The following is a 26787-nucleotide window of genomic DNA, read 5'->3' on the forward strand; positions in this document are numbered from 1 at the left end:
TTTTGTTTTTTTCTTTTCTTTTAAGAGAGTAAGTCCTAGATCTGTTATAGCTCCATTGTTGGGAGAGCCTTAAGCCAAAAATGCTCCATTTGGCTCTTTGGTATTTGGTGTTGAAAATGGCAGAAACACATATTCATAAAGTACAACATTAACAACATTATAATTTCAGAAAATTACATTTTACCCTTGATAGGAGCTTTTTTTTTTTTTTTTTTCCTTCTCCTGCTTCTGATTATTGGCCTTTCTGTCCTCCAAATCAAACTAGATAGTCAAAGTTTGATTGCAATTAGAAACAAATTAGGAAAACAAAATTAAAATAAAACAAACAAAAACTTAACTAAGAGTCACTGGCTGGGAGATGGTTTTCTTTCCTCTGGCAGCTTTTCTCAGACTTCAAACAATCTTCCAGCTGCTGACTCGAAATCCACCTGATTCGTCTTTACTGACGGTGCACAGAAGTTCAGTGACTCCTTTCACAATTTTCTGCTCCAGTGAGGCACATTTACACCATCCTAGCCTTTGATTAGTCTTTAAAAAAGTATTGAAAGATGATAATATGATGCTTCATATGGAATAAAAATATGGAAACTCACTTTACATTATACACAGCTGTGTTAGCAGAGAAGTCAAAGCCACTTGTTCGGTGCATTTTCATCAGTGATTCATTGCTCAGTTTATACTTTTTAAAGCCTCTTACATGTGTACAGTCTTTTTCTTTTGTTTAAAACAGTGCCACGTTGTCCTCATGGAGACAATAAGCTATTGTAGTTTATACAATAAGCCTCCCATGTTGGTAATAACCATCCATTAATGCTCATGAGTCTTCTAAGGCTCTGCTTTTCACCATAGGACTGCATTGCTGCAACCATCTGTCTCAGTGCTTGTGTAGTGATAAAGCGTGATGGAATGCAGAGAAGCTGATGACCAAAGACCACTGGCCAAAAAGTAAAGACATTAGAAAATCTTAAAAGAAAAAAAAGGATGGTGTTATCTCCTCTTCCTCTTGTCCTTGATAGCATGGAGGACCATTTTGAATGTATCCATGAATGAGAATTATGGGAGTAGGATCCTGATGGGTTGTCTGCATATGTCTTTCTTCTGTATCCCTGTTTCAACATGGTTGGCTGCACCAGCCAAAGCAGTTCCTTTTTTTGGGATTAATGGATGGTAGGCAAATCTCCCAGCCAGGCACCAGGTAGGGGACGTGGACACGTATATTCATTCTGAAAGAAGAGAAAAGGGGTAGAAAAAAAAAGAAAACAATAAAGTTAGGACCATTTAACAGCTGGTCTGTGGCAATCACCGAGGTGGTGGTTACAATGTAAAGTTAATTACAGTGCCCAGTGATTTGATAACAGTACAATGGGGCTGTGACAGTGCCAGCAAAGAAAATTAGGGTAAGCAATTAAGCAAATGATGGAATCCCGTGTGCTTAGATAGCTTAGAAGGCTGGAGTGACTTCCCCTAATGTCGTACAGAGATTTAATGAAAGCCCAGCACAGAGAACTCTCACAAGTGTTCGTTTTGAAAATGTCAGTCAAAGCTGAAATAATCAAATATAAAAATGTGTTAAATTGAACCTGCGTACCTCAGCATTTTGGTACCTTATGTCATGTTGCTTGCAACAACAGATATTTCAATTAACCTTTAGTCAAGGACGGTGCGGCACATGACCAATGACTGGAATAAGTATTTCAGTGTAGGTAACTTAATTACACATCACATGCCAACAAGAGATGGCACATTTTTTCATGGATATTGTACATTTACTTCATGCTGTACTTGTAGATGTTTAAATTCATTTTATGTAGTAGATAGATAGATATTTTCAGATTACTTCAAAGGGACCAGATTTATAGTATGGAGCATTTTCTTAAGTTAGGCAACAGCCATACTGACAGACTGGGCTGTTGGAAGAGTGACCAGATTTGCTCTTAATTTCCAAATGCTGTAAAAGGATGCAAAGAATCTGACTATGCAGCCATATGTAAATGTAAGGTGATGAATTAAACATTGTGTTATGTTTTGGTATGTTTTTAATGATGCAAACATAGCATGGCTCAATGTGAATTGAATTTGCTCAGTTTACTTTCATGAGATAAACAGGCTTGTTCCTGTCACATAGTCTATTTGTATCACTAGAAACAGTAAATTTGCAACCATGACAGTGAATGATTCAGGACCTTTAAATGTCAGTCCTTTCCCACAGGTCAACTCCAGCTTGTTGAGATGTTGTAAATTAGTAAGAAATTTTGACATTTTACTCCCATTTAAGAGCCACAAGCTTTGGATTGATCTCCACACTGAATGAGGCAGAGGCACTCTCAGACCACATATTTTGTTTGCCTCTGAGCATTTTGCGCTGTAAAAAAAGTCTCCAACTTAACCTTTTAAAGGTAAATCCACATTGCCTTAATAAAAAAAAAAACACTGTGAATTTTGCCAGGCTGAGCGAGCTCTAAAGCTTTCAGAACCTGGTCACAATTTTCCCGCCTCACTTTATGCTGCTCATGCTAAGATTGTTGTTGGTGTGAAGCATATCTCTGTAACATAGGGCTCAGATGAGTACGCCCTGAGCAGAAGTTTTATTTAAATGTTATCAAACAGGCTGATAAGCCCTCCCTCAATTCTTTATCTACGTCTCAGGTGGATGTGAGTGAAGTGAAGACAGCTGCACAAATCGTCATCCCTCAGACAATTCCAACAGAGCACAAAAACAGAAACAACTCACAGCAAAAGCTCAGGAAGTGCTGTGAACACGTGCATTACATTACTGTGAAGCAAGGAACACACACACACACAGAAGCAGACACAAGCCTCTGAACAGGCAGACATACACCCCTAAACAGAAACACTTCATCCTATGATGTGGGGGGGGGGGGATAAATGATGAAATCAGTGGATCATCTCCCCACTTAAATTTGTCATTACTCAGTATAATTAGTGTTATAAACATGCTTTGCCCCAATACAACTACTAATGGTTTGTGCCCTGGCATTAAGACTCTTGTTTATATGGTATGTCTGGCAATTTTAACTAATGACTATAATGTTTAAGTGTCCACTAGCTCGCTTCCTTGATGCCAGTCAAGAAGATGTGCTGCTGCACAGTCTTGAGGATGTTTTTCCATGTGTCATAAGGGACACGTGCTTCTCTTCTGAACACAATACTACTGGCCTTTTACAATCTAGCAGCGTTCCCTATGCATCTGAAGGAGAAATTATCCTCCACCTGCCTGTGGCAGTCTTTGAAAACTCTCAAAGTAGGGGAGTGTTATCATCTCTAAAAGCAAGGCCAAGGTTTTAGCCAAAGTGGGAGTTATGACAAGCTGGCAAAAGCCCAGGATAAACTTGGAAAATATTAAGATCAGGGGTCCTTCCCTCCCATCAATGCAGTGTGGTCACATGTGGTAGAAGTGAAGCTGTTGGCTTTTAATACTGGCCAAGACCTCAGAGAACTTATGCCACTTGGCTACAAGGAAGCTCCTCTGCCCCAGTCAGCAGAAACACCAGGACTAATAGCGACAAGCCAACAGTTGTCAAGATGCATACTGAAATTCAGATTTATCTTCACTCTGAGTGTGCTTTATCATATCATAGAGAAAAAGGATGTTTACCATCCACTTTCTGTTGTGAATCGTGTGCCGCCCCACAGGCAGTGTTGTGTTTACACATGCACTATGGCATGGATTTGGAGACAATGACATGGCTGTATAGCTTGATAGTCTTGTTTTTAAACACACTATCAATTTATATTTACTTTTTGTCAACCTGACATAATATATTGGCTTTGATTCTTATTAGCATAACATTAGCTTTCTGGCTCATAGTTGAGCTCATAGCTGAGCCAGAGCTTAGCAGACTAGAAATATCTTCCATTACCAAGTCGAATCTAAATTTTCATCCTGTTTAGTGAGGTATTGAAGAATGTTTTTATTGCAAAGGAACCTTGAGGGATTTGAAGGATCGTTCCAAGTAGAAGTCAAAACCTCAGGTGATACCAAGATAGATTCTGAAAGCAAAATGGACGAAAAACACTGATTAAGTTATCTTCCTCAAGTTGTGCATAAACTCCTGGTAATGGACACATTATTTGGCATTGCGCCCTTTAAGTAGGCATCAGAACAAAGTACCAAATCCCTTTGCCATTTAGTCACCGAGGACACCCGAGAAAATAAATGATGGACTCGAAGCAGTGAAGATCACAACAAGACCAACCAGTGTTTTAGAGGGCATAAAATCAACCAATATTGCTAATGAAAACCTATTTGGCTCAGGCAGAAATGTTTAAAGATGAGGTAATGTTTTGAATGTTATTTGAGTTATGCTTAGTCACATTCACTGTCTTCCTTCCTCACTCTCTAACTCTCTCCTCAAAGTTGCGACAGTCGATCGAAAAGCACTGCTAGTTTAAATAAAATGACAGGTTTCTCTGGGTTTGAACATTGTTGGAAACATTCTGGATAATAGAAAAAAGCACCTAACTCAACAAAATATATTAAGGAAGTCTATCCGTTTTTCGACATTTTATTGCAGAGATGTTCCAGATCATATATTTAAAGGGTACAAATTATAAATACCATTCTCAGAGTCTAAATTCTGCTGTTTTAAAGAACACATGTTACATGTCCAGGACTGTCCTGACTTTCATCCACCCCCTCTGATTCCTTTATGTGTTTTTAATTAGGCTTCTAATTAGCAGGATGCAAACATGATGTAATTAGCTTGCTCTCAGTCAGGACAGCTGGAAGTAACACAGACATATGCCAGCCACTCTCAAAGGGATCACAAGCCTCTTTCTCCACTCAGGGCTCCAATTACCCTGTTCCTTCTCCCCACCCCATTGCCTATATGTTCGTGTGAAGTTTCCTGTTGTCTTCTTTCCCTAAAGACCAAGAAAAGAGAAGCAGACGACAGGAAATAGGCTGAATTTATCATGTCTTTGTGAATAGCAAATTCATTGAGACAATTAAAATATTCTATACAGTATATCTATACGTGTGCGTGTGTGCGTGCATAGGTATGTTTTTATATCTGTGTTACATTCTGTGTGTAAGAGTCTGTGTGTTCATGTCAGACATGGATCAGGTCCAATCTCCACATATGATGCAGACAAATTGCGGCAAATTATATCACCGCATCCGAGCTTATTTCCGCTTCAGGAAAACCAACAATTATGCAAGAAAACTCTTTCTGGGGAGCTGGTGCCTGTATAAGCTTTCTTGATCTTTGCAAACACAGACACTTATATTCTCTCTCTCTGTCTGCAACACAAACACATATTCAATCCTCTGATTAATCAAAACCAAGGGATATTTCTTTCATGATGTTGGTGTTTCACTAGCTGGTAGAAGAACATAACAGTGAAAAGGCAACTTTGAATAAAAACGTCTAAACATCAGCAGAAGTTGGTCTGCAGTAATGGGATCATGTCTTAATAATAGAAATAAAAGACAAATGAATGGACTTCCTCCTATACAAAAAGACATTCATTAAATGCTTCTAATTTTGTTGTCAGCAGTGTCACAACAATCAGGCCTGGCTATTAACACAACAAAGAATATTGCAATACATGTGTCATGGAAAAATTAAAACTTAAATTATTAAAATTATAATTATTTCTACAAACATCTGGGAGGATATGTCATGTATAAATTAAAAAGTATAGAGTCATATGCTTATACTATTGTGTGCAAAATATTTGTTTCTGTTAAAATGCATCCCACCCATCTCTTTTTAAATACATAAATAATATGTACTCAGATTAATATCAGTGCTGAGAGCTTGAATGTATGAATACATAAATCTTGACAGCAAGTGCAATATTTTGCCTCCAGCCTTACTTTATGACTTAGATTTAAAATGCAGGCATTGCAGTGACAGCATTACAAAATTTGGAGACTAACAATAACTGAGATGGTGAGCACGCTGTATGGATATAATACTACAGATACATCATTTACATGTAATCAATGGATGTGCAGTGAATATAACCTTTTTGTTTAATTCTAAACACCTCATTGTGATAACTTCATCAACTATTTTGTACTGTGAGAATCACTACAAGACAGCAAATGCTTATATGAGTATACTACCTGTATATTTTTAAGTAGGTCTAATTTATTTTTAAATGTTATTATGGAAATGTGTATGTGTTGGGTGACTCCCTGCCTCTGACAACACAAAGTGTATTTCATTAGAAGTGAGGATATAGTAACCTACATATAAGTGGGCTATAGTGAGAGTAGGCTGCTGTAAAAGAGCATCACTGAAGTTAAACAGATAGCGATATTGTGTGTGTGTGTGTGTGTGTGTGTGTGCATGTGTGCATGAAGCTAGAGATACAAACTGTAGTTTAAAGGTAGAGCTCAGAGATCTCCCCTAAGAAATGTGCTCTGGTGAGTAGTGGCGGAAGCAAAATGAGTATGTCCCTGATGAAATCTCGTAGTGTGTGCATATTTATGTAAGTTCACGAACATGCATGTTCATCTGTGCTTGAAGAATATGATTTATGATGATTGTGATTTATGCAGGTGATGGATGACCACATTAGTGGCAAAAGGTTTTTTTTCCCCCCATTTTCCCAAAGCGTCTCTCTGTATATATCATGTGCAGTGCAATAAATTCTGTTTTACATGTCTGGAACAAAAAAAAAAAAATCCCTAATTCATGTTATCCCACTAATGTATTGTATGAATGAACTAAATCTTTTCATGAATGTTGTTTATGGGAGGGTTTTTTTCTCTTTTGTTATAGCTAGTTATAGTTATAATAAAATTAATAGTTCCTGTGCTTTAAAGTCCCTGCTGCTTGTGTTGCTAGACCACATGTAGACTTGCTAAACATCAAAGGGTTTATATCAGCTTTTTTTTTTTTTAAGTTTTGACAATTTTTGAAATAGGTTTCATCACACAAAGCTTCAGTGATTATCTGGTCTGAAATCATGAACACACTTGAACTACAAGAATAGAAGACAGCATTGCATCATACACAACAGGATATTAAAAGGATATTTCCAACTTAGATACCAGTATTCATTACCTCACTTTTCCTCTTCCTCTGCTTTTTCCATTACAACACATAAAAGAGCACACACACTTTAGCTGTCTCTCTTTCAAACTTAGGAACTCTCTCCATCTCTTCATCATCTGTGCAGGTCAGGACATTTTAGCCTCAGCAGTTTTGGCTGCATCTTCCTTTGCTTTTCCCTTTCCCGTCTCCTGGAAAGTCTATATATATATACAACTTATTTGCAAAAGCAAATACTTTTATAAGGGAAATGTAATGTAAATCAATTACACATTTTTATTTATATGTTTACGTATATGTCCCTAACCTTAACCATATGTCCCTAACCTTAACTTTGTCCAGCATAGATACAGTCTATTCTCTGGTGCTGTCAGGAGGGTTTTCAGGAATCTTAAAGGAATATTTCAATTTTTGTTACCTAAATTTTGCCTAAAACTGGAGTTTTGACTCGAACTGTGGTTTCAGGTGTCAGAGGTCTGCAGTTTGTAGTCTGGTGTGACACATAAATGCAGTGAGCATTAAATGTAGACCAAAGAGAGCGTTCAATAATTTCTCATGCCTTATTGGCTAGAAATTTGTTGGATTTTCATAAGGAGAAAGAAAAAGATTTTTATTCTTCAAGCTCCACTCTCTCACCACAGGAAGTACAGACTCTACATATGTTCCTCAGTGTTGTGGGCAGGACATTGAGTGAGAACAGCACATTCTTCCCCTTTTTTCAAGTCTTTTCATAAAGCCTGAAGAATATACAACATTACATTTCACTACACACATTGTTACATTGTGTGTGACAAATCCTTGAATTCAAAGGTTTATATAATAATTTTACCTGGAAATTCAATTAAGAAAGTTTCAAAATTTAAAAGAGAGGTGAATGTTATACCTGAAACATCAAGGTACTAGATTTTTAAAAAGCTTCAAATTCTGATAGAGCTGTCCTGTTCATTGTGAAGTCCTGCACAACGTCAGGGATCTAGCTTTCCTAGAAATGCCGTAGAAAAACCTCTAACAGCTGACAACTTCTGTCTTCATATATTATCATTATTATTATACCGTACACTGCGGTACAATAAGACTGTATCTATGTTCAAATCAAAATCTCTGTCTTTTCCCACATGTCCTTAAGGGCCCAGTTGGAAACTGAGCAACACAGGGGTTCCACTTTTTGTCATGTTGGCTCCCTGCAGGTCCTCTCATCTCAGCTCAGTACATTTCCTCAGCTTTTTTCAGCAAGGAGCAGTCAGCTTCCACAACTGACTTTCTATGCTTCTTTAGATTAAAAAAGAAAAAAAAGTTTGTCGAGCCCATTGGCCATCTCAGCCGAATTTGGAAATTGAGGGTCATGTCTGAGTAGCAGGTAAAAGGCCTCATTATGCTGTCAATCACAGGTGCAAAGGTGCCACAAAATGTGTCTAATTTTCTATTGTTGACCATCATTTTTTACACGGGAAATTAAACTGTTAAGAATTTGACAGTCCCTAATGACTTGCTGCATGAAATAACACAATAATAGGTTGTTGCAGAAAGGAAAAGTCACCCTATATGAGAGTCCATGTGTATAATTTTTGTGGTCAGAGATGGTTCAATTAATCATGTTAATAGAATAACTCATTACCAAAACCACACAAGGAAATCAGTCAGACAGTCTGTTTTGGTTTTTTTCATAAAATATTGTGTAAAAGTGTGCAGTAGTATGTCTTATTACTTTGTGCTCAGTCTTACCTAACATTTTTAATGCCAGTGATGTGAGAAAATGTCATGTATGTTTGGGGATGTACATTTGCTTCCAACATTGACTCAGTAAGCATATTTATATGGAATTCAAATCTTTACTTATTGGCTTATTGAAATTCAGTTCAGGCCTGTCTTGATGCAATACAATACTATGCATTTTAATATGATAAAGTATGATAGAATTGTTGTAAACACTTTTATTATTCCATTATTTCTACTGGACAGAATTTTGGCCACTAGTTGCAGAAGGGTTTTTTGGCATCAGTAAGAAAGAAAGATGTAAATTAAAATGGACTCAATGTAATGATCATGATAAAAACCTTTTTAGATGATGAATTATATTCTGTTAGGGCAGATATTGGTGCAGCTTTATTTCATTAAAGTTAAAATACAAATTAGTCAACTCAAATTAGGCCTTTCAAAGAGGCCACTGTTTATTCCTAATAATGCTGCTGTAGTTTATATGATGCTATGCAGTAACTTAAGTAATTAATTCTGACCATGCAGAGATGTTGGTGAGTGGAAATATTGTAGGGCTGTACTGATAGCTTTTTGATAGCAGCTGGCTGAAGATAAAGAAAAACCAGATATGGTAGAAAAAGGGTTAGCTGAAAGGGCAACATTTGAAATCAATCCATTCATTCATCCATTTGCTATACCGCCTATCTGCTGTGCAGGGTCATGGGGAGCTGACAATGGGCAAGAGGTTGGCTACCTCCTGGACTGGACGCCAGTCAATCACAAGGCTGATACAAAGACAGACAATCACACATGCTCACACACTCAGTGTAGAGCAGTCAATTATCCTAATGTGCATGTTTTTGGGACTGTGGGAAGAAGCCAGAGTAACATTAAAATATTATTATGAATGTCTAATTTGGTAGAAACATTGTGGAAAATGTGAATTTGTATTTCACTGGAGAAGACAGGGTTTTCCAGTTCACTTCAACATATTGAGAGCAGCTAATACAAACAGTAAAAAAAAAACAAACAAAAAAAAACATTGGTTGACATGCACACTAAATTGATGTAGTTATAACAAATATATTTTACTCACGTGTTGGCATTGAGATTTAAGCTGCTTTAAATGTGGCCGAAGTTATGGTTAAGTTTAGAGAACCAAACAACTTGGATAAATCAGTTAAATTTTACAGGACTTTAACTTACGTCATCAGTGTTACTGAGCCCATTTACTCTGAGTCACTTTGCATTTTGGGTGAAATGGATAATTGTCCAATTTCAAAAAGCCATATTTAAATGCACCACGGAAGCATTTGGGACATACTGAAATCCAGCCAAACTGTTATTGCTTAAATAAATTGCTAAAGGACAGATATTCTTCCTCGGACAGTTTTGGCAGCTATCAAACATGAAGAACCAAGGTGGTTTGTGTATATTACGTCTGGCCAACAGAGACACATACATGCGACTCAGTGTGCTAAATATAATCTGTATTTTAATCTTAATATGAGACAGTTGAAATGACTCGTGTAATGGGGTCAAAATGTCAAAATTGTGCCTGTTCACGCCGCAGTTTCAGTTCCAAACAGGAAATCTGCATCTATTCATCTCATTCATGCAATCCACTCTGGATAAAACAATTTTCTCACATAGTGTGAACACAGCATTTGCATTTGAATACAATGGTGCAAATTATCTGAAATCACAGGAGACCAAACTCACTGAATGGTGCTGCATTCAGTTGTGTTTTTGGCACTTGTTGAAAGAGGGGGAAGTGTTACTCAAACGCTTCCCCACCCCCAAATCTGAAACGGCTCTGACCTTTTAATCAAAAGGCTGCTTGTCAAAGATTTCAATCAGTCTTATAAGGATCAGGGTTGGATTCTATCAATTATGTCATGAAACTGTCTCCCTATTTGATGATGTATAATTTTTATCCCAAAACTGGAAAAATAGATGTGTCACTTAATGTTTTGTGCAACTGTGAGGGCCAAATGTTCATGATCTCTCATTAGTTTAAGTTTTCCGGCTTAGATATGAGTGGATAGAATGTGACATCATAAAACTCACATTATACAAAATTAGAAGGGGTGGTGGTGACATGCTATGAAATTTAAATGTATCCAAATAAAACACAACTCTGGCTGAGCACTGTTATTAATCCAACAAAACACAAACATAATTTTGTATTTAGGCTACTAGGCCTCTAGTTTTTAGTTCCCTAGCCAAAAGGACAATTTAATTTAATCAGGTTTTATTTTTTTCAATTTTGTTTAGCTTAATTAATTCATTTGCTTAATTTCAAATGGAAACCTGCCATCTTGAAGCAGTGCCAGTAACAAAAACGTGTTTTCCAGAGTTTAATGTCATTGGACGCCAGTGGAAACTACATGGCATGTGACTGTTGTCTTCTTATTCTTTTGTTAAAATTTCTTCATGCAAATCCTGTTTGCATGTTCCAAATCAACTGTGACTTTCTGAAATAATATAACATGATCCTGAAGAACTGCCAAATAGCTGTAAGAGACGTGTTCATTTTCTTCCCTCCTGTTTGAGTGGCTGTTGACACTTGCCAGAGGGTGCAGTTGTGCAATTAGCACTGTGCTGCAACTACTAGTAACATTGTCATGAAGCCCTTTCACACACTGAAACCCTGAACTTGTTTATATTACCTGGAGGAGCTGTACGTGAGAATGCAAATGTCCAACTCAACTGGAGCACACATCAGACAGACATGCCAGCTGCCAAGTGCCGTTGTCAGACAACAGGTTATAGTGTTGATGTTCATGCTATCATGCAACTAGTGCAAACCCGGAAACATCTGCAGGTGAAGAATAAGGGTCATTTACAGAAATTAAAAATGCAAGAGCCGAATCAACAAAACACTACAATTTCCATAGCATACTTTTTGCATCACCAGATTGTGGATACTGTCCACAATTCATATGAGAAAACGACTACACGCAGACAGAAAATGGGATGCAAATGATATAATGATAATGAAAGAGATACTTTGAACTTTTCAATACATGTTGTAAAAACACTATTATGATGTTAGCTAGGACTGAAAGGGTACTGTGAAGTTAACCATCTATATTCATTACAAGCCTTGGGATAAACCTAAAACCACACAAAGTTCTGTGTCTAGTGAGTAGACCTGTTCCAAAAAATACAATGATAAAATCCTCACTGACTTATTGTTAAGCATTCAAAAAAACAAAAAAACATGAGAAACAGGAGAAGGAAAAGCACCAACTCCACAACGAACTATAACAAATGTATAAACTGAGGAAAACTTTTGTTATGACATAAATAACAACATTAATTGCATTTCTGTTGTCACAGCACAATACTGCCTTCCCTCCCACTGCAATTTACAACTTCAGACTGGCATTTAAGTGAACAGCTTCTGAGTGGTGCTCTGTTAATATCTACATGTATGAAATAACAGGCTGTTAAGTTCACGATGGGTAACCTCTTAAAGGGCTTCTCGCATCATTACCTTTTACAAAAACTGGTGAAAGGAAAGGGAACTCAATTTGGTGGAATATGTGAAAAAAGAAAAATTTAATCAGGAACTCATGCAGAAAGACTAATAAACAATGGTAAAATAGCCTGTGCTAGATAGTACTGCATATTTTGGAACCTCAAGTCTGAACCAAGAATTTGTCACCACAGAAACACTGAATATCATACATTTTGATAAGAGTCATGTGAAATATATCCAGCCACTAGAGTATACATGTAACACAACACGACCAGATATAAATAATTTAGTAGATTCTTTTTGTACTGTACATATCGTAGTCACATACTGGCACATCATATCTGCATTTCATTTTGTGTTTTCTGTATTGTGCATATCACAGTTCCTTCTGTCACTACATCCACTAGTTTACTATTCTTTCCCTATATTGGTTCATCTTTATATATCTCTCTGTGTACTTTTGGCACTGTGGGGTTGTGTATTTCACGGTACTTGTAGCTACTATGTACAATGAACTCTAACACTGATTACACAAACCTGATTTTTTTTTTTTTTAGCATTTTTAAAAAGTATATAAACAATTGGACATTAACCTTAAAATCAGACTGAATTGTGGTTTCACCTTTTTCATCTTTTTTGAATCTGACCATTCATGTTGTATTCATGTTTGTCACTTTCTGTTTGAGAGAAGCTGTTGTAGCAAGTGGCGTATCCATCGTGCACACCATCCTTTGCTGATACAGGAGTTGCAGTAATGGTTGCTATAGGAACAGACAAAACTTTTCTCCCTGAGCAAATGTAAATGTATTTATGAGCTGATAAGTTAATTCTGAAAGTCAGCTTATAAAAAAACTGTTTGTGTGGTGTGCTGTTTCGTGGCTGAGATGTGATCTAGCTGACAATCAGAACTTTAGAAAAGAAAAAAAATCTTTCTCTACATGTTTCCCTCTTTTACCATGGCTTGTTACAAAGGCAAGTTAAGTTTTCGAACTAAGAGGGGTCACTCTAAGTAGAACAGCAACTTAAGGCAGCATTGTTCTGTTGTACAAAAAGGAGTGGCCTCTGTGGGTGGCAGTGGCTGCTGCCTGATTTCAGCAAGTGAACATTATGCCTATAGGGCACCATTCAAAAATATGTGATCTCCAAAAATGTCTCTGCTCCCTACTGGAAACTGCAGTTTAATAATTCAAACATGTGTAGAGAAAGAGCCAGAGCCTTGTGAAATTAAAATTAATGACAAGAGGAAAAAAAACATACTGCAAATACAATACATCTTCAGCAAAGGAAAAAATCTACTTAGAACAAAAACATAAATGCAAGACCAGGCCATAAAATATAATCAGCACATTTCTTCTAATTCTGATAATTACAGTATAAACTACTAAAGAGGGGCTCTTACTGTTAAATTTATGAAAAGCACAAGAGAATAATTAAGCATTCAAGGACTCCTCAGTTTCAAAGCTTGTGAAGAACAATATGTCAGGCACAGACAGCTTTATCTCTGTCTCAAATAGTTAGGATAAACTGGTCATTGCTGTAAACCTTAAAGAACTGAAGCCCTGCTCTCTCCGTATAGAGGTGATTTCATGGCACTTTGAGCCTGACTGCACATTAGCCACAACCTCATCATGACATGAATAGCACTTGGAGTGGCATTAGGCCTCCTTCTTTCCTCTCTTTTTTTCCCCCACTGATTTCCTAAAGGCTTTTATTTCACTATTACATTGTTCAGACTGTGTTGGCTCTCAGTTGGAAACAAAAGTTAAAAGTAAGCACTTAGTTCAAAACACTGCTGTGCTTATGCAGAGACTTACAGAGCCACTGGCATGACCACAGACTTACTTATGTTTTAAAACAACACATACGAAAGATGAATTTTGACTGGGAGGGGACTTTAAAGGATAGGTTTTGGGTGATTTATGCAACATGTGACAAAGTGTCTCAAGGTGTCATGCCATCCTTTTAAGTGGTCAAAAGACAAAAAAAACAATTTGCCTAGTTAGAGTAATGTACACCTGGGACATCCTGGTGCTGATCATGTAATGTAATTCCCCCAGTTTGAGTTCAGCCAGAGAGGTTTGTTGCATGATATTCCAAATCTTCTTCTTTTTCAGTAATTTTCTGTCAGGGCTGGAAGTTTCGTGAAATGGTGTGTGTTGGTTGATCAAAACTTTTGACATTTTTGCTACTTCCTATGTGTAAAGTTTGCAAAAATACACTTACACTGTAAAGAGTCTCTGTGAGTTTGTCTTTAGGCAAGTGTGTTGTTCATGTTAATTACACGTACACTGTGCAATGTTGTAATATCACAGCAGTGCTAGATACACTTATTCCCATTCAGAATGTGCATGGTCGTATTGGTGCCAGCTTTGGCAGAATATGATGTTTGTGTGTCTTTGACAGAACAAGAGAAGGTGGGCTGATGCTACTGTTATCTGAGGATGAAGTACACAGAGGCTGCCAAAGCCACTGACAAGACGAGGAGGGGGGCAGGTTGAAGATTATAAAATTTAATTTAGGGCAATAGAGGGGGTGGATCTTTTATATAAGGTGCCACTGAGCTGCTTCTCCCCTTCAGTCTAAGACACAAACAAAGATGCATACACAAATTCAAAAATCTGCTACAGAATCTTCTATCTCTGTGTTTTTTGTTATCCACTGAAACAGTGGATCCCTATTTGTTTTAGCTGCAGGGCCAAGCCAAGCTCCAGATGCTGCTAATAATACCCTACTCATTGGGGTTTGTGTTGAGTATGTATGACTATATTTCTGCATGTATGATAGGGAGGAAAGCCTGGGGTAAAAAAGCCACATTTACAACATTTCGGCACATCATCATCTAGCACAGCGTCTGCAGGGAGGAGTTCTTTTGAGGATGACCCAGCAATTGTGGGAAGAGGGCATGAAATTGCCCCTCTGAGATGGTTAAGAGGTTGTTGCACTGAATAAGTAGAAAAGCTCCCCAAGAGGTTTGCTGGCATTGTTGTCTGAGCAGCTGTTCTCACCGTCCATATTTTTAAATGATCACAAATTAAGATGTTTTCAGCTTTTCTCTATTTTGTCAAGCAGAAAAACACTTGAGCCAGGCAATGAATAACATATATCTTTCCCTCATTATCCCTCGGTTGCCATTATAGTGGTTCATTTATTGGCTGACAGGAGCAGCATGATATTGCGCCCACTTGAGTATAGCATACTGGAATTTTATTAACTGTGCTGAACAGAAAGAAAAAGCTTTCAATAAGCTATCTTTAAAAAATCTTAATAATTCGATCTTTTAAAACTCTTTCTTGATCACAGAAATTATGAATTTAATAATTTAAGGCCAGAGTGGTTTCATGATGTGCAAATTAAAAGCTGCTTTTTCAGTGCCTGGAAGGAAAAATTTGGGGGAAAGAGCAAAGAACTTAACTGGAATCGGGAATATGAGAGCTACTGTATATTCATTGAGATATTTCTCTGCAGTGAATGCCTGCTTGCACTTAAGCTCTTGATGGTTTCTTAAAACTGATGAGGTAAAGGGGAGAGGGAGCGGAAAATGAAAGTGTTCTTTTAAATGTTTTTTGGAGGAACGCCTGTCAAGTGGAACGGAACTGGAGGGGAAAATTAGCCAGGGGACATGCGTAGTGAGTGCTGTGGCTGGCTGTGTGACATCCTTCTCTCTTCAAAGCTGTCTGAGGGGAAAAGAGAGGTACAGGCACAGTATCTCCAAGAGGCAGAGAGTGCTTGAGGAAAAGACCAGAGAGGGACGTGAACTGGCAAATCTGCTGTTTCAGTCTCTGACAGCAGACAATCACAATCTCAGTCATCTACGGCTGATTTCTTAGACCATTTTTTTCTTGATTGTTGATGTCATGAGTATGAAAACACAAGTTTTACACGTTTCAATTCAATTTGAAACACATGTATCATAAATGTATCATAGGATCTTGATAGTACTACTTTAGGGCTATAACTATCAATTATTTTTATTATTAATGAATCTGCTGATCACAATTAATTGTTTAGTCTATAACATGTCAACACTGCATGACATGATAGTTCCATGTTTCTTATATAGATTTATATTTATAACCACATCTTAGTATGATATGACCTTTTCCCAAATTTATTTTCCTATGCATGGCATCACATACATTATACACGACACACATTTGTACATAAATGTATTTTCAGTTAGTATGTTTGGAAAGTGTTTCTTTGCATCCACTGATTTTTTTTCCCTTGAGGTTTAACTATTGTTTGTATGTATCAGGGCCAAATTGATTCACTACACACTCACCCCATTCAGGCAACATTTTCAGGCCCCATCCATAGTTTACTCCCAAAGATTTAACCTCGCTACAAATCTGGCATTCAAGCTTCATTTCATTTCATTTTGTTTTAGATCCATTTGAACAAGGACTTTTTCAGTGCTGTTTTCTTAGCATTAAACTAACATGTTTGCACAGAGATGCAGTTACACATTATTCTATCGTGCCAGATGGTTCTCGTGAATCCAGCTGCCTTAAATAGTAGTTCATGTGGGTGTTCAGTTGTTCAGTAGTGAGTACGTAGACTGAATTGCAGGTAGTCTGTATCGTATGTCAGGGTCTGGTGATACTACATGTAGCAGACATGTCATTCCTTGAAAAATGACATGGAAATAATGGCAACTGGCCAAAAACTAATCTAAGTGACAAAGCCCTCCAGTGGCCATAGTGATTATGAATCTTGTCGATGAAGAAGGAAGTCAGGTGAAGTTGTTGTGGGGCCTTAGTCCGTGTAGGGAGTTAAGGTGGGACTTTTCCCCCCTCGTTCTCTAACCGTAACCAAGTGGTTATTATTGTAACCATGACTATGAAGAACCTATTCTTTATGAAGGAGTCATTTTAACGCAAAACATGAGTTTGCAACTGTCATGGAAGATAATGTCAAATAATTTCACTACATCCTACATTCTGATGCCGGTCACCACAAAATACCCCCTGAGGTCCTCTGTCCCTTCACCTGACAGGTCAGCTCAAGGGGGACCCACAAAATATCAAACAGGTGGTTTTAATGTTGTGGCAGATTGGTGTATGTCATTCTGCCTTGTAAGTGTTGATCTGGAGAGCAGTAACAGATTATGTATTTTGCTGTTTAACTTGGAAGACCATTTTTCTCTGACTCGGACATGGTCATTCCACTCTTCAGAGCTTCCGCAAAATGCAAACACAATTATGGTGTAGTTGCATGGGTCCAAGAAATAAAAATAAAGTTAAACAGTCTTTAAACTAAAAATGCAGAATGATAAAGAAAGACGTTCTAATACTGACAGTAGTACTAACTGCTGCTGTTGCTTTTCAGTTGTTACAGTTTTCACCAATCAGGAACTGATAGTAATTTAAGATTTGTCATCACTGCCAATACCTAAAACAATATTTAAGAAATGTATTTCCAGTTGTTTTAATTTTTATTTCTTCCGAGGTATAATCCCAATTACCACAGTCTGAAACACATTTTCATTCACAACTCAAGATCAAGTCATTATGGGCCACATATACAGTATGACACTAAAAGACAGCAGATTTATGTTAATTATATTGCATTGAACTGATCTGTTTAAAACCTGGGCCATATATTTACATATTTTGGTGTGTAAGTGAGTCACAACTAAAATGGTTCCAATTCAACCTCTGCCCTGGAGAATTATATTGGAGCCATGTTGCAGCTGACGGCAGTGACCGACTGGAACAATTCCAACACTTCTATTAAGTGTGAATCATTTACACACAGTTTTAAAAATACTGGAATTTCCCTTAACATTTACTAATGTTGTTCTTTTATTATGGAAAACTGTACTGTCCAAAATATACATATACAACCATTCCAGAAACCGATAGTGAGAATGCAGTCTTAAATTAAAACTCATACACTAATCTCCATTTGCAAGAGGGAAATGTGCCATTTGGGCTTTGAACATGATGCAGATGTTGTACTGGAAGCAATGACACCAAACAGTGGTCTTCAGTGTAACTGTTGTTGAGATACAGTCAGACATCATAGAAGAACTCAATATGTCAACAACACAATGCCATGAATTGTTTTCTTTTTTTTTTCTGCACAGCTCCCAATGCAGCCGCTACTTTCTAGAGACATTTTTGTCTGAAACAAACAGTTATTTTTAACTATTAACCTAGTTTATCAGTTCATAAAGCACACCCACTGTGTTTTATCAGCTCATCAAAGGGGACTATACAGCATATGAATAGCATTGTTTTAAAAGAAAAAAAAACAACTTTGTAGAAGGGAAAAACAGAACGCTGTAATACAATCGCAAGAACCTAAAACAGTCTAGTGACAGGTCATAGTCAATTAAAAGAAGGATGAGTAGTAGACTATAAAAGCAGCTAATGTTCATATTTAATCACACTGTATACTGTACCATTAATAGTGTATTTGACATATCTGATAGCCACTAAGTATGGGTTACCCAAATGTACAGTCCATACTTTGATACTATACTATACTATGTCAAACCACTAGTAAGTTGTGTCTGACAATCTTATAATATCAAACTGATGACCTTGTGATACAGTTGACACTTTTGCACTGTAACTGCTTGATAAGCATAAAAGAATGATATTATCATGTTTTTAGTTCACTGAAATGCATAATGTAGCAGAACCTGCAGTTAGCACATTGCAGTTTTTTGGGGCAGCTGTGGCCTTGAGATCTGAGAAGCAGCTCGTGACTTGAGGGTCGCTGGTTCAATTCCACCCCAGACTGAAAGGAAAAAAAATTGACTTATTAACTGGCTGATGTGCCCTTGAGCAAGGTATTTAACCCCCCCCCCCCCCAATTTGCTCCCCAGGTGCATGAAATGGCAGCCCACTGCTCCTGTGTGTTTCACCGCATGTTGCATATGTCTGTTTCAATCAGTGATGTGTTAAATGCAGAGAAGTAATTTCCCAGTTTGGGATTAATAAAGTATAATAAAAATAAAGAAAAAGTTTTCTACCTGCATCCAAATTATTAATGAATGAATAATGGACTGTTATGTTAATTTATTGGCTTAATTAATGTTGATCTGTTACTCCTTTGAACCGATTTGAAATAATAGAAGACAAGAATGTCAGTTCTTATTGGATTCAACTTTCCTCCAACCCATTTTTAAGGAGCTATGTTTAAGTTAAAATTACATCTACAGCTCTGGCAATCTGAATGTTGCACTCATAAAAATTGTAATTTGACATTAAATTAATTAATTGCTCAGGCTTTTATGTAGGCAACCTTTTCATTCTCTGATTGCGTTAGTGTTTTTTTGTTTATTTTTTTTTTCAGCAGATATTGTAGGTTTTCAGTCAATTCCAGTAACTACCACTGAAGATGACATGAACTGTATTTCCCATTCAACTGCTCACATTCAACTGTATTAGTGAATGAATTTTGGTGATCTCAGCAAACTGCCAGCACAGCTGCATCCATCATCAGCCTGGCAGAAGTCTAATCAAGCAGAGTAAATGATAACACTTGTCTGAGGCTTTCAAGTTTGGGGTTTCCAGCCCCAGAACCTTAAAGTGTAAAAGACAGTCGACTATATCCCGCTGAGCTCTGACACCATTCTGTGCCAGGCTTGACAAGACCTCAACGAATCCTCACCACAGCAGGGTTTGTGTTGTGTTGGCTTTTGTTTTTCCACATTGAGAGCCACATGAACTGCGCTGGTGCTGAGCAGAGTCATAAAGAAAGGCACAGCCAGCTGTGCTGGCCAGGAAGATGGCATTTTCATCAAACTCAATGAGGCTTACGCCACCTTCTCGGTTATTAAATACTTGAAATAAGCAACAGTGTAGAGTTTCCCCCAAGAAACTACTGTAGACACCCGTCAGTGAAATTGAAAAGGAGAGACTGTTTTTTGAGGTGATGAGATTTGGATTCCTGTGATGTTGAGAGGGACAATACACTGACCCTGATTGCTCCAGAAATACTTGCAATGGTAGAAGAGAAAATCAGAACATTGCTTTGTTTTGTAGCGAACTGCAGTCAAGCTGCATCTCGGTGCCAGATGTATGACTAACACAGCAACCACTGCCTGAGCCTGGATCTCCCAACCTTTTCTGGGAGTCTTTTCAGGTCCCAAAATAAATTGACATGTCATGATGTGAATCTGAATTTATGACATACTGTATTATATTTAGCATGGTGCATGGCAGCAGCTTCAAATCAGTTAGACATGGATGCTTTCTGAATGGATTCTGCATGAATAGCATCCTTATTGGCTTTAAATTTAACATTGGGTTGGCACTGTTAATTATGTAAGTTTCAATTACAATTGCAATTCCGGCAATTTGAATATTGAACTTTTAAAATCACAATGTCAAAATCAAAATACTTGTTCAGCACTACTGGTTACACAAAATTACCTGCCTTCTAATTAGTTGAATGTATTAGTGGTAGTACCATATTTGTCAGAGCTGACGACTTTGCAGTCATTTCAGCACTGCTTTGGTCAGATTGTGTAGATGTAGATGATTGTGTCTTTTCTCATGTAGGAGATCTTGTTGTTGTCGACCAATTTCCAGCGTCTCCTACTCTAAACAACCATAATCACAAACAATCTGAAAATACTCTCAGAAAACCCCTTCTTCACTTCACTTCAGAGTGATTTAGGAAAATTCACAGAGTAAGGAAGGAAGCAAGCAAGGCATTTTTATCTTCAGGAGGAGGTGTGGTTGATCCCATTGCTAGGTATGACACATGATGAAATGATGTTACGTATTTCCATGTAAGAACATCTCCACTGAGTAAATTGTAAGCCATACTGTCTGAAAGGCCTACTGCAGTAGCCTGTTCACATGCTGATAGTTGTTATACTTATTTGCTAACATTTATTTAACATGTTGATAATTTTAGTACTTATTTAATACCTATTTTAGCACCTACTTAATATTAACAAGTGTAAAACCATTTTAAGAGGAAAATCTGTCTTACAGAGCAAGCCAGGTACGTGTGAACATAGTGTAGCAGATATGCTTCATTCCCTCTGGCTGTTTGGATTAGTAAGGAGTGTAATAAACAGTGGTATGTGTTGTAGTCTAACGTCAGAGGTCAGAGGGGGACGATGAAAGTGCTGTAATTGTTAGTGTGATCATTCTGCTGGTGAAAGGTTGTGACAGACTCTGGTCACCGCTGCACTCTTGCATTTCCATCCAGTTGCTAAATATCTTATTGTTGTGATCACTTTCATTTCTGGCTGTATAGAGTTATTTTGTAACGCATCGCTAATGAGACTGAACGCAAACATTACCCATGCACAGTCTAATCTGTAGTGTGTCAATACCTCAGTGTCATTCAGCATTTGGAGAATATATTACCTTCTCCCAAATGTCTCCAACAATGTTCAAACCCAGAGAAATCCATAATCACATTCACTGCAATGGTGCATTCCATTTGCTTGCCTGTCACTTTAACTTCCAGGAGAGAGTCAGTGAGTGGTTAAGGAATTCCACAAAAGTGACTAAACATTAAGTGAGTAAAACTTAAACATTACCTCAACCAACTTCAGATACATTTTCATCTGCAATGGTGCTTGTTGAACAGTGAAGACAACAGTGAACATTATTTTACGCTACTTGCGTCTTTTGTTTTGTTTTTATTGAGAGACCCCTAGCAGCAGAAACAACATACTACAGATAATTACTGGACACTTGCCTATACATTAGAAGTTCTCCCTCACTCAGAGAGAGTGCACAGATGAATCCCAGACAGCCCCAGTCACTGATTAGATGCTACCTTACTAAATTATATGCATACACACTATGGGCACAAACTGATTGCAGCTATATGTTTGGAGATCTGTGAGGCAGAATAAAACGAATAGCTTTTTTAGAGCTAATAGCTAATTTACTATACTTTCACCATAATGAGATGATGAAATTTCAAACCCTCAGGATTTAAAGTTTTGCACATTGAGTTTCAATTGTTATTTCAAAGGTATCATAATTTACCATAACTACTGGGAGTGAATACAGTTTGATGTTTTTTTTATTTAGTACTTCTTTCAACAAGCTTTTCAACAAACTATCTTGCAGATAGAATATTTTAGTTAATTTTTAAAACGTTGCTGTAGTGCCTCGCCTCTGTGCTAGTTAATGTAAATCTCCCCACATGACTGCAGAAGTCTTCTCTGTTCCAAAAAAATAACATCAGCAAGATTAAAGGTGAAGGGCAGTTACACTATACATCCATACATGAGGCCATGCAGATCACAAACCTCAGTCACCTGATGGCCAACCTTTTAATGAGCAAGTTGACTTGCTCATTGCTTGATAATCCACACTTAAGGTCTCTCAAGGAATTCCTTTGACTTGCCACCACCAATATGTGAGAGCAAAACGGTCAAATCATGATCATTAATAACCCCCCAACCCCCAAACATCCACCCACCCACACACACACACACACACACACACACACACACACACACACACACGTTCAATAGAGTACAAACAAATGTACAACTGGCAAATTGTGTAAAACATGTATGAGCCATGCTGATGCAGAATAGTTAGTGTCCAATTATTCATGGTTCCTTTAAGTAGATATAATATAATGAGAATTTAGATAACAAATAAGAGATTAGAGATTTTGTCGCAGAACAGTAATTAAGGCCAAACACAATTAACCTCAGAGAGCACAAAATTCAGTATTGCATTTCTTTTCTAATGTGGGCCTATGTAGCCATGTTGTCGATTGCTTTCCCTGGATAAAATTAGTTGTTTTCTTTTTTCCACATTAAGGTTTTAAATGGAAAACCTGAATAATTGGAGACATCTAACATTTGAATTTTAGCAACTTATGAACATGGTGTCAAGGGTGCTTAACTGTGATTCAACAGTGTCTTTTTACAGGGCATATTTGATAAAGGATTTACCTCTCTGTTGAGCCTTTGTATTTTGATTTTGAGTTTTTATTTTTAGGCTGATGCGATGGATCATACCTCACACTCCCTGGAGCCAGAAATTGTGCAAGTGCAGGAACCAGTGCCATTGCCTAGCACCTCCAATGCCTCTGGTGTGGCAGCAGGGTTGTAGCTCATGTAATATTCTTGCAGCTGGGAGCTCAGGTTTTGCTCTGGCTCTGGACTCTTTTTGCGACGCTTCCGCCCCACCATGGATCGCTGCTGTAGCAACCTGGTTGCACCTGGATAACGCCGCCATAGCACATAGATAATTGTTAAGAGTAGAGACATGCTGAAGAAAAGTGCCACACTGCCCACCACCACTTTGTGCAGAGTCATGTGCTCCATTTCTGCAGGTGGTACAAGAGTGGGTCGCGTACGAGCAACTGAGTCTCTTGGGTCTTTGCTCATATGCCCTGGAAATGTAGGATGAGGAATAGGTCGAGGTCTATATGGTGGGGGAGGACCAAAGGTGCTGGTTGGTGGGACAGGTGGAGAGCCACTAGTAGGGGCATAAGTTGGTTCAGCAGTGGCTTCAGAAATTAACTCAGACATTGGTGAGGGTGTTTCAGTCAGAACATAATCAGTTTCCTCACAAATACCATGGCTCCTTGTGGCCTCCATAATTTTTTCTCCCTGGAGATACTTTGGGCTGCTGCAGATCATTGTGGTGTCTTTACTTCCCCGAAAATTTCTCAACCAAGCCACAAGTGGGCATATGCCAGTTCCGCAGTCCCACATGTTCCCAGCTAAGCTGATGGAGGTGAGTGAGATCCATGCAGACACTGCCTCCTGAGTTACATTGGACAGTTTGTTGGATTCCAGATTGAGAACTTGAAGGTTGGGCAAGCAGTGGAACACAGCAGGGTCCAGGGTCTGGATTTCATTTCCAGACAGATCAAGTTTCTGCAGTGTATACCAAGTCCATGGAAGGCCCTGGTTGACCACTCTGATGCGGTTCCACTGCAGATAGAGTGATCTTAGGTTGGCTAAGCGTGGAAAAAGAAAAAAGTTGATCCGTGAGAACTGATTGTGTTCCAGATGCAACTCCATCAACCTCTGTAGCCCCAGAAAGGTAGTGCGAGTAAGGGCCTTGATTCGATTGTAGCCCAAATCCAAAAACTCCAAACTTCGGCATTCCAGGAATGCTCGAATTGGGATGTTGGAGAGACCATTTGAGCGCAGGTGTAGGTTTTGTAGTTTTCGTAAGCCATGGAATTGACCTGGCTGCAGGATTTCCAATTTGTTATAGGACAAGTCCAGACTGCGAAGATTGGGAATTCCATGGAATGTTGAATTGTGCAGGGAAGTGATCTTATTAGAGCTCAGTATTAATTCTTTAAGCCTGCGTACCCCCTGGAATGCTCGACTGTCAACAGCTGAAATCTGATTGTGGTCCAAGTATATCCAGAGAAGCTGACCAAGGTGAGCAAATTGATATGGTAACAGGGTATGCAGTTCATTGTAGCGCAAGGAGAGGCCTTGGCAGCCTGCTGAGACATTTTCTGGGACATCTAAGAAGCCAGCGGAATCACAATGGACAGTTTTCCCCTCACAACGGCAGCTGTTTGGGCAGGTGCGCTCACCAAAGCTGAGCAACAGAGGAGCCCGCAAGAGGAGGAGGAGAGGAAAGAGAAGGTGTGTCAGTCGTCCATCACAGAACATTGAACCTATAAGATAATAAAAGAGAAAAACACAGAAAAGAGAGGTATTTAATGACTTTGCTGAAGATCAGTCACAATTTTCAAATGTTGTGTGCAAATAAGCTGAGGACAAATCAAAATTCTGCGTTCTCTTTCAAGCAATGAGGATTTACAACTTTTCCAACAGATTTACCATGTGAGAAGTAATTTAAAGTTCTTTGATAAAATAGTACCAGAGGAACTTAATCATATAAATAGAAAAACTGGAATTAAATTAAAGAGTTATTATCAGAAGAACAACATGAAAGCTGTCTTTTCTGAAAATTACTTTTGAAGTAATATGAATGGAATAATGGCTTTAACATAAGATTTGTTTTCTGGTTTCTTTAATACTGATACTTATTTGTAAAGCAACAAATCATCAATGAATCACAAACTAAAATTTGCATATCATGAACTCGACACTGTATTGTACATCTTCTGTATTGTAAGTCTATAAACCAGACCATAGAACAACTGCCGCTTGCTGTTTACATTGTCCAAAGAGTACTTAATTTAAACTTGTTTTAAAAATTAGCACTCTCCTTCCAAAAGAAGGACAACTGATGATCTAGAGCTTAATTTTGATTTGTCACTATTGATGTAAACTGTATTGCAACTCTGTGAATATATAAATATTTTGTCATCTGTGTCAGCAACAAACCTAAACTTCACAATCCTGCTTTATGCATGAATACTCTAGGACAATTGGCCCCCAGCTGGACAATACAGCTGGGGGCCTGTTGTAAGCTCTTTCAAATTAAAACTGAGAATTGGACCTTTAACCATATACTTTTGTTTCCAGAGGTACAGAACCAATATATTAAAAGATGTGTCATTGCTCTAATGCACTAAATGTCAAGGGAGACATCTTTGACCCAGGGCTCTCCTCTGGTCTCACTCTGAGTGATGCTCATCTATCTATTGATGTTCATATCTCAAGACAATGGTTCTTCCAGATGAATTTCACCTACCCTCAGGAACCTGTCTGTTCTCATGTTTGGCTTTTCAGCAACTGTTCTGCTGACAGCAGCATCAGATTTGACAATTAACAGTGAGGAGCTACTTTACAAAGGCATAAAGGGAGGAATGGCGTTAATCTTGTTTGGACAGACCGAAACAGCAGTGTTTCTGAATAGAAAGCTGGTGAAGGCAGGGATAACAAACGGCATTGTAGAGATGTACAAAGCAGTAGTTAGAATAGATTTGATTTTCTTTTTTATATTACAAAGTGTTTCAAGGTCTAGTGACTTTTAATAATAAATGCTGCCACATGTATTGCGTTTATAATTTGAGTGGTGGGAGTATTATCATTTATTGGATTGGGAAGATTACAAGTGTGTGTGTCTGCAAGAGAGACAGGAAGAGAGAGAGAGAGAGAGAGAGATTATCTTCCTAAGAGGGGGTTTGAAAATACAATGAAAAATAAAACAGTTGTTCTGTACAATAGTATTAATCATGATATATGTAATTACATTATGGGGCAGTTTTAGTGGTTGACTTTTCAGGCCATTTAGTTATTACATTTGATTTTTGTTTTAAAAGTACTGTTACCGCACAGGACTTTTGGCTGTAATTCTCTACATTTATTATACATTGAAAGAAATAAAAATAAAGAATACCCTTACCTATCTTTTCTCTTACACAAGGGTTGCCAATATGAGAAAACACATATTTCCATAGCAGGGAAATCATATTCCTAATGATTATTTAGCTTTAATTCATGCATACTTAAATATAACTTATGAACACTTGACCTGATGTTAGCCACCCACAGATCCGTATCTAAGTTGACTACTCTACTTATACAACACACACATACTACTACACTTGTAAGGACCTTCACAATACACTCAGCGGCTTGTGATCAGAAGGTTGCTGGTTCGATTCGCCCACCAGACGGGCAGGAAAAATTTGAGTGTGGTGGAGTGATAATGTCCCCACCCTCCTTAGCCGGCGGATGTGCCTTTG

General features: G+C 38.0%; 1 protein-coding gene across 1 annotated transcript in view; it reads right to left on the reverse strand.

Moving 5' to 3' along the window:
• Positions 1–216: 216 nt before the first annotated feature.
• The window catches only part of lrrtm4l1 (leucine rich repeat transmembrane neuronal 4 like 1), a 41208-nt gene continuing 14637 nt past the window's right edge, over positions 217–26787 (reverse strand). Inside the window, exons 2-3 of the mRNA XM_046375682.1 lie at positions 23174–24804; positions 217–1223 (exon numbers count right to left, since the gene is read on the reverse strand). Of these exons, the coding sequence (XP_046231638.1) occupies positions 1158–1223; positions 23174–24804 (1697 nt within the window). The 3' untranslated portion in view covers positions 217–1157. The remainder of the gene's footprint in view (positions 1224–23173; positions 24805–26787) is intronic.

This window comes from Scatophagus argus, chromosome 20 (assembly GCF_020382885.2).
Source record: "Scatophagus argus isolate fScaArg1 chromosome 20, fScaArg1.pri, whole genome shotgun sequence".
Taxonomy (NCBI): Eukaryota; Metazoa; Chordata; class Actinopteri; family Scatophagidae; genus Scatophagus; species Scatophagus argus.